General features: G+C 39.5%; 1 protein-coding gene across 1 annotated transcript; it reads left to right on the top strand.

The window, feature by feature from the left end:
* Positions 1-3,023: 3,023 nt before the first annotated feature.
* Positions 3,024-12,591, top strand: e2f6 (E2F transcription factor 6). The gene is made up of 9 exons (XM_041805321.1): positions 3,024-3,320; positions 4,866-5,141; positions 6,424-6,470; positions 6,626-6,672; positions 7,209-7,395; positions 7,519-7,665; positions 7,849-7,963; positions 8,383-8,542; positions 11,730-12,591. The coding sequence occupies exons 1-9, from the start codon at positions 3,213-3,215 to the stop codon at positions 11,765-11,767; spliced, it is 1,125 nt and encodes a 374-aa protein (XP_041661255.1). The 5' UTR covers positions 3,024-3,212; the 3' UTR covers positions 11,768-12,591.
* The last annotated feature ends 946 nt before the right edge of the window (positions 12,592-13,537 follow it).

Below are 13,537 nucleotides of genomic sequence, written 5' to 3'. Positions count from 1 at the left end.
GCACAACTCATTTTTGCTCCTTTTGATTATGAAAATAGAGCGGCTCATTTTCAGAGACTCCAGTCTCACTTTCCCACATCGATTACAAAATTCAGTCCTAAAGGGAGCATCTGGACTTGATTGAGGTTCTTGATGATGTTTTGCCTCTCCTCCTAAAGGTTACAGTCTGAACTGATCTGAACAGTCCAGACGAGGAATGTTGTCAAACAAAGTAAACCCTCACATGTGGGTTTCTCTGTCACTTTCTTTTCTTGAGTTGTTTTGAAAGTGAAACATAGTCCAGTATAAAGACTGCTTCATACGGGCCTGCCCTAGAGGTACCTCATGGGTTAGACAGAGCATTTATCCATTGTAAAGACTCAAACCAAATGAGTAATTTTGCAAATAACGCCAGTCTTGTCCCAGTGCTGTGGATGGATGATTCTTTCAGCCATCACTGACTATAACGATTTGCATAATGTGTAACATTTCCCTTCTGTCAGCCATGCATTCGTATGGGTTTCCTCTGGCACTTTCACTGGTTGGGGCCCTGCAGAGTTGCCTGTTGAACCCTGTGTATAGTCTATTTTTTAGAGCATATTACTGGAAGTGTGGCTGTGGGAGAGCTAGCATGCTTCTATATCTATCAGAATAAATGGCTCTGGTTTCAAAAGTGAACTTTGATGCCTGGTTCATTGAACAATGCAAGAACGCATTCACAACAAGTCAGCAAACCTCGAGGAGTCAGTTGTAAATTTGTAAATATTGTTATATTTTTGAAATCACATGTTCACATTGTCTGTTTTGTAAGCTGTAAGTAAGTAAATAAGTTGAATACTACATTATTCCTGGGGTCTACTGCTATAAATGTGGTTGGAACTTCCCGTACAGCAGCAATAATAGCCAAACACGATTCTTCCAAGGGATTACTGAAGTGATTTAGCGTCAACAGTGGTTGTTCTGAAATAAATATTTGCAGCAATAAATACTGCTTCATTTTTTCTTAACTCAATAAAGTTAAATGAGCTGAATGTTTAAATAATATTTTCTGTAATACTCAGTGCCTGTTGCTTTGTTCGTGGTACTAATTACGTAACAAAGTTAAATATATGTCTTTAACAACAGTGTTTTAAACATGCTGTTCACTGTTTTAATGTATTTGGGATGTAATTCTTTCAATATTAATTCATCATTAATTCAAAACTTGACATTTACCAAACTGAAGAGCTGACAACTTCAGTCATGGATAATTTTATTTAATATAATTCCCACATTTTAAGAGGGATTAGTTGGTGGAATAAGGATTTCAGCAACCCCACAAACTAGAAATGTTACTGAAGGTGGAGTCCGAACTCATTTAACAAAACGTGATCGTCTATCACTGTACTGATACGAAGCTAATAAAGTTAGTTAAATATGCTTGCCTAGTTTATCTGAGGTAATGTTGTCACTTTGTACTCTTTAGTAGAGGGTGGAAAAATAATAATATTGTCCCGTTTGAGGTGAAGCAGTCGAAAGTTAGACCCACAGAATATTTTGTACTATGATTCTGAAAACACCAAATAACTCAAATGAAAGAAGAATCTCTCTATTTCATCATGGGAAAAAAAAACGTTTGTTTGTAGCTTGTTCCGTTCTTGATGCATCTGAAGTTGAATAGAGGCTAGTTTTACCAAAAAGACCACTTTTTTTCTAGAAAGCTGAGAAAAATGCGTTTTTGTGAAAGAGAGTCTCTTGGTCTCTTGGTCGGCATAGACGGGTGAATTAAAGCGCCGATCCCTGGACTCGCTGTCGTTAAGTTCAGTGTCGGTTTCAGTGAGTAAGCGATTTCTCAGGCAAAAGTTTAAAGTTTCTTCCAGCGTCTAAGTTAGAACTTTTAGCTTAGATTACCTCCGTAACGATCGCTCTGCTCTTTGACCCCAGGGTCTCCACCTCTGATGTTTGATCTACCGTCACTTCAGACTGTAGTGTTCCGACTACGTATCCCAGAAGCCCCAAAATTACTCACAGGGAGCGTGAGAGCACCCCCTTGTGCCAGCCACTGAAAAAACACTTTGAAGTTTATATACGTCAATGGCACTCAAGCGTTGGTTTTTAAATGACCTATGTATACGTCAATGGTACTCAATGAGTTAATGTCCAAATTGCTCTAAAAATCACGTTTCACATCTCGTATTCAATGCAAAGTCCCATTTAGATAGAAGGGACCGGAAGTTGCGTCCATATTTCACGCAAAGAATCATGGGGACTAGGAACAAGGTGGGTTAGATGTTTTTTGTTTTTTTTGTTCGTTTGTTTTTCAAAATCGTTCAGCATTAGTTTTCATGATAATTACTACAGAGTTTAAGCTAAACAAATCACTACATTTACCGGTGTGATCAAGGTAGATAAACAAAGGTATGTAATTCATACAGGTTATGTTATCCTTACATATACGCCCAGACTACAGGAAAGAACAGTTCATGTTTCATCTTATTGTGCTGATTGTGATATAGAATGATTTATTGTGTGTGTTTGTTGAGAAACACAAAGGATGAAGAACTTATAAATGCAATATTTGAAAAAAAAAAAAATTGCAATTCCATTATTTTCCAAAATCATTTTGCCCTTGTATATAATCAGTAGCCTTTTTTAAAGTGGACTTTTAATGAAATACTTTTTAATTTTACTTGAGTAGGTTTATAGACCAGTACTTTAACTATGTTAATGTTAACCATAGAGATTGTACTTTTAATTGATTAAAATAGTCTGGTACTTTTTCTATCACTGCAGTAGACCTTTCAAAAACACTTTCACAAAATCCACATAAGTGGGTATTTAAATGTTTAATAAAGTTTGATAAAAATGTAAACAAAATGAATCGAATCTTGAAGTCACTAAAATAAATAGCACAAATTCAAAGTTACCTGAAGTGCTAAAAATGTACTTGAATCTATTTCATGAACAAAACAATCTAAGCTTTGTTGTCTTAATTTTGTGTCCCTTTCCCTCCATTTTTATACATCCGGGTCAACCGCGTTCTTCTTCCGGTGTAAAACCCCGCCGACATAAACAAACCACGCGCGTTTTCCTGCAGCAGTGGGTCTTAACTGCGGTTTAACGGGGAGCTTCCTGCAGCTTTGAATAGTGTTTGTCGTTTACCGTCATTAAGCAAGAACAAACAGAGAACCTCGCTGATTAACGGGGCTTGGCTGTGCCGTTAGCCCGGGCAGGTTCGGGCTGACACGGCCAGGATGAAGTGTGTTGTCACTGGGTGTCCGAACCGCTCGGTGAACACGGGGCTCTTCAGACAAACACCGAAGAGGTTCTTCGACTTCCCCGAAGACCCTGCTCGAGTTAAGGTGAGACATCCTCCTATTACTTTTCCCTTCTTTACACTGGGGTTGTGGTTTTAACAGAGACCGTGTTAACTGGTGACTTTTGGAGTCCGTGGTTGTTGTAGTTACAACGGATGTTTCCGTGTTTTCCACCTCAAAAACATTTAAAATGAATATATTTTCAATAGAATAGATGAAAACTAAACAAAGATGCTCTCGCTGTGACACTTTCTGCCTTCAACATCTGCAGGAACAACGACAACAACTGAGGCTGGAAGTCACCAGCTAACACGGTCACTCCTTAAAACGTAACACCTCAGCTAATGTGTTTCAGGTAGAAGTGCATTGCTTCCCTGATATTAAGGATTTATGACAGCTATCTTTATTATTTCATCAACCTTTCAATGCTTTTTTTCTCCGTCTAGTCTTAATTCTGACCAAACACATTATCAGTGTTATGTGTGTTGTTTGTCGTTGATTTATACCAGGCAGTATCAATACCATGGCAAAAATATAAGTTCTGTTTGATACCTTTTAAACAGTGTTACTCAACCAAAGAGTCAAACTGTTGAAAAATTCCTTTGCAAGAGCCACTTAGTGGTTTAACGTAGCAAAAACGGCTTGGAGTAGCAAGAAAAATAAGTTAAAGGGGAAGAAATGGTCTAAAAGTGCCAAAAACGTGGCACAAAATGAGGGAAAAGTGACTGAAATGGGTAAAAAGCAGTCAAGAGTGGCAAAAATGGGCAAAAAATAGGAAACAGGTGGTATGTAATGGCAAAAGGTAGATGAAATGGGAAAAATTTGAGACAAGGGACAAAAATGGGATAAACATACTTAAAAGAAGTTGCAAAAATAAGCAAAACAGAGGACACAAGTGGTATCTAATTGCAAAAGGTAGCTTAAATGAGTGAAAAGTGGTGAACAATTGGTTAAAAGGGGTAAAAATGGTCTCAAATTGGCAACAACATGGCAAAAAAATTTAAGAGAAAAGTGACTTAAATGGGTAATAAGCGGTCAAGAGTGACAAAATAGGGCAAAAAAGGAAACAAGGGGTACTTTATGGCAAAAGGTTGATGAGATTGGAGAAAAGTGGCAAAAAATGATGAAAAAGGACAACAGTGGGGGAAAGGAGGTAAAGAATTGGCAAAATGGGCAGAAAAGTAGGAAAAAAGTAGTTTTTAATGGCAAAGATAGCTTAATTGGGTAAAAAATGGCAAAAAAAATTTTGAAAAAAGGGCAAAAATGGGATAAAAGGGACAATTAAGTTTGACAATAAAAGCCTTTTGTATAAGTCTGGGAAACAAACTAATAAATGGGATTTATTTCTGAGGTCAAAGTTTCCCTTTTCTAAGGTTTTTTGGGGGGAAAATATTTCAAATTAAGACATTAAAGAGCCACAGATCATCACCAAAGAGCCACACATTGAGTTTTACTGCTTTAAAACAAAATTACCCGATATTCAGTGGCCAAGACTTCTATTTTTGATGCCTAGATGTCAAATAGGCATCGTCATTTTTTATTTTACTGTCGTTTTACATCTTGGTATCGTAACATCCTGTCTTTGGAAAGATATGGCTGGCGGCGCTGAGGGAGACAGACAAAGTGGACCCGACAGAGCAACACCAGATCTGTGAGGACCACTTCCTCCCAGAGGACATCTCCACCAAAGGCATCAACCCTGGCGCCATTCCCATCATGCCTCCCTGCCTGGACGAGCAGCTCATCAGCCCCTGGGCTGCTGATATGTCAGAGGAGGAGGATGAGCAGTGGGGAGCAGGAGGCTACGAGGAAGAGGAGGATGAAGGTGGAGATTATGCTCCTCCTCTACCAACTCCTCCACAGAAGGTTTGGATTATCTATGGTTAAATTAGTTTGAAGCTGCCTACACTACCCTGTTTCATTTTCTTCTTTCTCCTATTTTTAATGTTTGTGTCCTCATCAGGCTTGCTGCATGCTGGGCAGTTTTAGGCCACTGTGTTTAAAATGCAACCAAAACAGAATGCATTGATTTTCAAATCTCATAACATGTTTTATTCATAGCAGAACATAAACAACCTATGAAATGTTGAAGCTGAGACATTTATGGAAAAATTTTAGGCCATTTTGAATTTTATGGCAGCAACATCTCAAAAAAAGTAGGAACAGGGCCATGTTTACCATTGTGTAGCATCCCCTCTTTTTTTAATAAGTCTGTAAAGGTCTTAGACCAGAGGGACCAGTTGCCAGAGTTTTGGGAGAGTAATGTTGTCCCATTTTTGTCTGGTGTAGGATGTAGCTGCCAAACAGTTCTGGGTCTTCTTTGCCAGATTTTTCCTTTTCTGATGCTCGAAATGTTTTCTGTTGGTTTCATCGTCTTGCTGAATTATGCAAGGCCTTGCCTGGGCGGGAGCATATGTTATATATATATGTTGATAAAGTTAGATTAATCTGACCACAGAACAGTTTTCCATTTTGCCTCAGTCCATGTTAAATCAGCTTCGGCTCAGAGAAGACGGCGGTGTTTCTGGATCCTGTTCACATATGGCTTCTTCTCTCTATGATCCAGCTTTAACTGTCATTTGTGGATGGCGCGGCCAACTGTGTTGACAGACGATTTCTGGAAGTGTTCCTGAGTCCATGCGGTGATTTCACTACAGAATTATTCCTGTTTTTAATGCAGCGACCCCTGAGGGCCCCTTCAGCCTTGACCCTTGCTCACGGAGATTTCTCCAGGTTTTCTGAATCTGTTGATGATATTGCGGACTGTAGATGGAGGGAGATTCAAAGTCTTAGTAGTTTTACATTAAGGAGCATTTTTCTGAAATTGTTCCACAAGTGAAGAAGCAGGGGTTCTTTGCAGATCATTGAACTTCTGCCCATCTTTACTTCTAAGAGACTCTGCCTCTCTAAAATGCTCCTTTTATACCTAGCCATGTTGCCAGTTAACCTAATTAGGTGTAAAATGCTCCATCTGTTTTCCATTAGTACCGCTTACTTTTCCAGCCTTTAAAAAAGAGTGCTGCCAACACAAAAAAATGGTGTCTATGGATGCAGGACCTTTACATCCACAATCCTGTTTTGGTCAGAATATAAACACCATCATCCCCTTCCACTCACCTCCTCTCTGTTTGTTCCTGTCTTGTCTCAGGTTCCTGCTCCCAGAGTAAAACATCGACCAGAGCCTGCATCCACGAGGTAACAGAGCTGTCGCATGTCTTTGCCAGTAACACTGAATTTATAAAGTGTAGCCCCAAATGTAGGCTTTTGGAAATATTTATTCTACTGTATTTTCTCAGGTCTTGTTTCTTGACAGAGTTGTTCTTTTTTTTTTTTTTTTTTTTTTTTTCCAGTGCAGCATCGTCACAGATGAAACCCCCAATGAGGACGTTCAGACAAGGTATCCTGTTCTTTAAGGAAAACTGAATATATATGCCATATCATACTGTCCACAGTAATACCAGTATAAACACTGGTTCTATATCTTTCTGTGATATATAAGAATCATACCTAGATATCAGGTAGATTGTATGTTGGGTGTTTACTCCACATTGATGGTAAATACTTGAAAAAGGTGCATATTAAAAGAAAAACCAGCACTCAAAATGCCCTTTGGAGTGATTACCTCTCCTGTTCCTGTCTGCTTGCCAGGGTGAGCAGGGCCTCCCCTGGCCAAAATGAGGCCCTAAGTAGACTCTGATATGAGGCCCCCCAGCATGCAGTTTTCCGTGTTGTTTTTTGTTTTCTTTCATCAAAAAACACAAACATATTTTTATTTTTAACATTACTTGTTTGAATTAATCAACGATGACTCTGAAGAATCTTGTTCATGTTACTCGATAAATACCCGACCCGTGGATCAGCTGTTTTAGCTGTAAACTCTGCAGCTCTGATTGTTCATCCACCTCTGACTTGTGTCCTTGTATTTGTGTGCAGATGTGTCTCTGGGCACACTGACGCGGGGTTTCCTCGACCTACTAGAGGCGACTCCAGACGGCTGCGTAGACATTGGCGAGGTGGTGAAGAGCCTGGGAACGCGCCGACGACGAGTCTACGATGTCACCAACGTCATGGACGGCATCAGACTCCTGGAGAAGAAGTCGAAGAATAAGTTCAAGTGGACGTGAGTCTTTAAGTTTCTTAGTTTCGTGTTCGTCCATCTCTTATTTTCAGTTAAAATTTGTCCTTTTTCCCCGAGTTGTTACTGAGGGTTTCAGCTTTATCCTGCGCACGTTTGTCTATGCAGAGGACGCTGTTCGATCTCGGGTCTGAAGAACTCTCAGAAGCAGAAGGAGCTCGAGAACATGAAGAAGGTGGAGAACACGCTGGACGTCCTCATCAAAAGCTGCGCTCGGCAGCTCTTCGACATGACCGACAACAAGGACAATGCTGCATATCCTTTTAAACAAACCACTCATTCTCTGGAGATTATCTGAGGAGATTTGGTGTTTCTCTCCTTAATCCCTCAGTATCAGGTCACTCTTCTTTCTTTATTCAACAGACAGAAAAGTTTGGAGAAGATAATCCTGTACTGATGTTTGAAAATGAAGCAGATTTGACCTTAACCTTCGTCTACGTGGGCGTACGTTACCGTGGAGGATATCAGCCGGCTTTCAGCCTTCCAGGAGCAGACGGTGATCGTGGTCAAAGCTCCAGAGGAAACCAAGCTGGAGATCCCCACTCCAAGAGAGGTAGAGAGACAGTTGGACACTATGGCTGGCTGCACACTAGACGATTTCATCACTGGCCGATGTGGTATTCTGTCCGAGGCAGCCTTAAAATAATTGTATTGAGACCATGCTTGAAGATTCTTTGGTAAAATAACTGATGGGGGAAAGCCTCAGATCTGATCATGGAGGCAAACCAGATTTCTGTGATTTCTCTCGTGTTTGATCATGAAAACAAATCCAAGATTTTCTCATGATTAACTTCTTCTGCCCTGTAAAAAACTCCATTTAATCAGCAGTCAGGTCAGCAAACTGTTCATGCCACATGGTTTGCAGATGGTCAATGTTTGTCAACAGGGCTGGTGTATCGGCATAGGCCCAGGAGCCAGCCAGTCAGACTGTGACATTAATCTTCCCTTTGTGTTTGTGCATTGTCTCTGCAGGATGGGATCCAGGCTCATCTCAAGGCACTTCAAGGCGCGATCATGGTGGTGACCTGCGAGGTAGACACGGGAGAAGGCGTAACCTCTGACCCTGAAGAGAAAAACAAACTTTTTAAACAGCTGGAGGAGAGTCGGATCAAGACGACGTTGATGCAGACAGGTGAGCTCAACAATAACGCATGCAGTGTTGGAATCTTTTTAATGATGTACAGGTGCATATCAGAAAATCAGAATATCATGTTAAAGTTCATTTTTTCTGGTTTAATTAAAAAGATAGACTATAGTAGATTAATCTCAAAGTGAAATATTCCCAGACTTTTTTTGTTTTAATCTTGATGATTACGGCTAACAGCTCATTAAAATCAAAACTCCACTATCTCTTAATATTAGAATATTGTGGAAAAGTCAGGTTTCCAAAGGTTTTCTGAGCTTTCATTCTCACTCTGGTTCACGTCACACAACAACAACCATGGAGAAGACTGCTGAAATGAAAGATGTCTAAAAGACAATCACTGACACCCTCCATAAGGAGGGTCAGCCACAGAAGGTCACTGCTGAATGGTCAGGCTGTTCTCAGAGGTTGTATCAGAGTAGATTCATGCAAAATTGACTGAAGGGAAAAGAGTAGTAAGAGCAACAGGAATGAGCTCAACCTTCAGAGGACTGTCAAAAAGGCAGATTCAAGAACTTAGGGGAGCTTCACAAGGACTGGACTGAGACTGGAGTCAGAGGATCAAGCAGTGGAGCCACCACACAGGGTGTTTTCAGACAGACACGGTTCTGGTTCTGGCACTGGCTCCGTTCTGGAGACTCAGAACCTTGGTCCTTTCTGGCGAACCAGCCTGTGTTCACACCAGTTTAAACAGAACCAAAGTGGGAGGACATGATGGACATGTATAACCACGTCCTGCTCCACTTTTGCCGTCTTTCAAGCAGTCCTGGTATTCCTTCTTCAGTTTCTTGAGTAAATCAATCATTTGGTCTGGTTTCAGGTGAACCCAGCCTTTGCCATCTCTTCCACAAGTTCACCATATAACATGCTCTTCCTTGTAGTATTCTCCAGCTTCACCTGGAATTCTGTCAATGCCCAGATCACAACCAAACATTTTGTCTCCTCAGCAGACTGTGACACGCCCACTGATGATGTCACGGTTCCCAAGAAAGAACCAACTATTTTTGGTTCCAGCTGAGAACCAACTTTTCAGGTTCAGAACCAGTTTTTTTCCCGGTTTGAACGTGCTGGCCGGTTCAAATTTGGGTTCAGGAACCAGAACCGGCAAGGAGCCCCGCCAGTCCGAAAGACCTAACAGACTGGTCCAGGAATTGGATGACAAGTGTGATATTCTAAGTGTGGGGCCACTCCTGGACCACAGACATCATCAGGGTCTCACCGGGACTAAGGAGAAAAAAGAACTGTAGCATCACTCAGTGATCCAAAGTTCTGTTTTCAGATGAGACTAAATTTTTTAGTTCATTTATAAATCAAGGTCCCTGAGTCTGGAGGAAGATCAAAGCGGCCCAGAATCCAAGGTGCATGAAGTCCAGTGTTTTTAGTCTCCACAGTCAGTGATGGTTTGAGGTGCCTGCTGGTCCACTGGTCTATATCTATATCTATATCTATATCAAGTCCAGAGTTGTCAACTGTCTACCAGGGGATTTTAGAGCCTTTCATGCTTCGTCTGCTGAGCTTAATGGAGACTCTGATTTCCTTTCTGCCTGCCCACAGTAAAACTAGAACTACCAGAAACTGTTTCACTGACCCTGGTGTTAATGTGATGGGCCAGCCAACTAGTCTGACCTGAACCCCATAGAGCAGTGGTTTTCAAAGTTTGAGGCGGGCCTCCCCTGGGGGGTGCCACAGAGCCTCAGGGGAGATGCAGAACCATAAACCAGAAAAAAGGTGATTTTTCTTTGTGAACCTCTGCTGTGCATTGAGCAAAATGGATAGACTTACAGTTACTATATGCTATAGAGCAGTTTTACTCAACTGAAGAGCCAAATTTTTGAAAAATACCTTTGCAAGAGCCACAATCTAAGAGGTGAAAAGTGGCAAAAACAGCTTGAATTAGCAATAAAAATAGGTTAAAGGTGGCAAAATGGTCAAAAAGCAACAAAAATGGGTGAAAAGGGGCAAAAATGGGGAGGAAAAGTGGAAAAATGGTCAGAAAGTAGCAGAAATGGGTGAGAAGTGACAAAAAAAGTGGGCAGAAAGTGACTTAAATGGGCAAAAAGCAGTCAAGAGTAGCAAAAACGGTAAAGAAAAAAGAGGAAGCAAGTGGTATGTAATGGCAAAGGGTAGTTTAATTTGACAAAAAGTAGCAAAAAATGGTAAAAAAAAAAAAAAAGGGGGGGGGGGTTTGGATTAAAGTGGCAAAAATATGGAACATGGCAAAAAAATGTTAAAAAAAAAGGGGGGGGGGGATTGGATAAAAGGGGCAAAAAATGGGAAAAAGTAAGCAAGTGGTATTAAATGGCAATGGGAAGCTTAAGTGGACAAAAAGTGGCAAAAATTTAGGAAAAAAGGGCAAAAAGACGTTGCAAAAATGAGCAAAAAAATTGGAAAAAAAGGGATATTTAATGAGGAAAGGTAGCTTAAATGGGCAAAAAGGTGAAAAGGGGCAAAAATTGGATAAAAGTGGAAAAATGGGGAAAAAGAGGCAAAAAGAAGTTGTAAAATGGCCAAAATAATATGTAAAAGAGGTATTTAATGGCATTTTAACTGATGAGGGAAAGGCAGATGTTTAAGGACATTTGCAAACCAACATATCCAAAATATATTAATGTTAAAAATTTTTAAAGATTAGACATAAATGTTTGAAATGTTGTCGTTTGATTTTTTAAAAATTTGAATTCTTTTGGTGGTTGGGGGTCCACCGAATGAATAATTTCTTCTTAGGGGAGGCTCACTGTTCCACACTCTGAAAACCCCTGCTATAAAGGATCTCTGGAAGATGAGAGACACCAGACTCAATGATCCAGATGAGCTGAAGGCTGCTGTCAGAGCATCCTTGACTCTACTCATCATAATGGATGTTAACAGTTATAAAAGCACCAAACTCCAGGCTTTTGTGTGTTTTTATTGACCAGTGAAGCCTGAAGTCTCCAGTCCAGACACAACCATTTTATTATTTAATGTCCAACTCTCCTGTTTTTTATTTTAATGAATTTAACCCGACTGTTATTTTGCTTTTTGTTTTTAAGGTTAAATCTCTTCCTGTTGTTGCTTTTTAAGGCTATAGGTAGCAAAGTTTTTTTAGACCTAATCTTGATGTTGTTGTTAAAGCTTTAAATTACTTTGTTGTTACTTTAAAGTCTCCAACTCTTTATTGTGTTGCTTTTTTCTTCAGAGACACCAAGTGCTCAGGGCGCCGTGCAGAGTGCATAGCCATCCGATCACCACTGGATGGCGCCAGAACTCAAACAGAACCTGGAAAGAGGACAAGAACCGAGATAACCCCAGAGACTGTACATGAGGAGTGGTCGGCTCCCACTGGCTCATGAAGACGTTTTTTTTTTCCTCCGCCACTTTTGTTTTTGCAGCCAGAATAACCCTCTGATGTGACTGGTTGTAAAAAGTGAAGCTTGAACTCGTTGGACGATTTCTCAGTGTAGAAAAGCTCTGAACATTCTGGGGCTTTCCACTGACTGTCGATATTTGCTTCTGCAGAGTTTGAAGCTGATTTCAGCCCCATGAAAACAATGTAAAAACACTATTTATGGACCATTTTTCCTTTTCACCAGTAAATGACTTTTTTTTTTCTTTTTTTTTTCTTTTTTTTTTTTTTACCAAAATGATATCATGAGAACTAGAAGACAGTTTTCACCTTTTTTGACCAAGAAGTGATGAAGAGGAATCACAGAGCATCATTAGATATGGTTCTACTGCAGCGTTTTGTTTTTTTTTTAATACCAAAAATAATGATTTTTGTGAATGTAAAGCATTTCTTTTCTAATTATGTGTTTGATTGTACTTCATTTGCTGTAATGAATAAAACATCGTACCCTTATAAGACGGATGAATGTTGTCTTGCTGTCGGCTGAATCCTGAAGTCTGCAGAAACAATCTCAGGGCTCGTTTGGATTAAAGTCAAATCCAAAACTTGACTTTTAAAGTATGTCATACTTGTACATGTATTTCATTTATTCTTGTTTTGACTGGAATTTTAACGTTAAAGTTAGTTTTTACTGATTAAAGTTCATTAAGCTTAACCGTCATTTCAGATGAATGCTGATTTTTGTAATTACTTGGTTTAACTTTGCTTAATTATAAAGAAATAAAGATTTTATATTAAGAAATTTTCCACTGATAATTTTAATATCAGTAGGAAGTCAATAATGGTGTGTTATTCTTTGGACTTTCAACTCCATTTAACCTTTTATATATCAAAATACACAGATAATTTAACAAGTGTTCAGACCCCATTCACTTTTTTTTTTTGTTTGTTTTTTTTTTTACAGTAAAAAGATTTTTTTTCTCTCATTAGTCTACATCCACTAGGGGAGAACTGGGTTGGTTTTTGCACCTTTTACTCCACTGCAGGGGTTCTCAATGTTGGGGTCGGGACCCCACTGGGGGTTGTGAGGCACTGAGATGAGGTCTCCAGATGCCTTAAAAAACTAAGAATATCTTTTTAAATTACACTGTTGCTACTTTACACCAATCTTGCCAAATTTTAACACATTTTTGCCACTCAGAACCTTTTTTTTTTCAATTTTTAAACATTTTCAACCACTTTTTCTGCCTGTTTTTGCCACTTCTAAACCCGTTATTGCCACTATTAACTTTTTTATGCCACTTTTCACAATTTTATATGCCAGTTTAACTCATTTCTTCTAATTTCTGCCTCAGCTAACCCTTTTTTGCCAGTTTATAGCAATTTTTCATCCCATTTCACCAAATTTGCATCTATTTTTGGCATTTTTAAATGCCATTTCAGCCATGTTAAATTCCTTTTGTCCACTTAATATGCCCGGTTTTGTCACTTTAACCCATTTTTGCCATTTTTGGGTCTTTTTTGCCACTTTTATCTAATTTTATGCACATCTAACCCACTACTGCTACTTCTAAAATCCAATTTCACCTCCAGGTTTTTTAGTCATTCTTAACCCACTTAGCTATTTTCAACATATTTTAATTCTGTTTTTATCAAGGGAT

Source organism: Cheilinus undulatus, linkage group 14 (genome assembly GCF_018320785.1).
Source record: "Cheilinus undulatus linkage group 14, ASM1832078v1, whole genome shotgun sequence".
Classification (NCBI taxonomy): Eukaryota; Metazoa; Chordata; class Actinopteri; order Labriformes; family Labridae; genus Cheilinus; species Cheilinus undulatus.
The sequence above is the reverse complement of the archived record's forward strand: the minus strand, read 5'-3'. Positions and strand labels throughout refer to the sequence as shown.

Excerpts from the sequence above, each read along its gene's own strand:
- e2f6 (XM_041805321.1), top strand. The coding sequence starts at position 3,213 with ATGAAGTGTGTTGTCACTGGGTGTCCGAACCGCTCGGTGAACACGGGG. Across the intron at positions 5,142-6,423 it reads TACCAACTCCTCCACAGAAG|GTTCCTGCTCCCAGAGTAAA; the intron begins GTTTGGATTATC and ends GTCTTGTCTCAG. Across the intron at positions 7,964-8,382 it reads AGATCCCCACTCCAAGAGAG|GATGGGATCCAGGCTCATCT; the intron begins GTAGAGAGACAG and ends TTGTCTCTGCAG.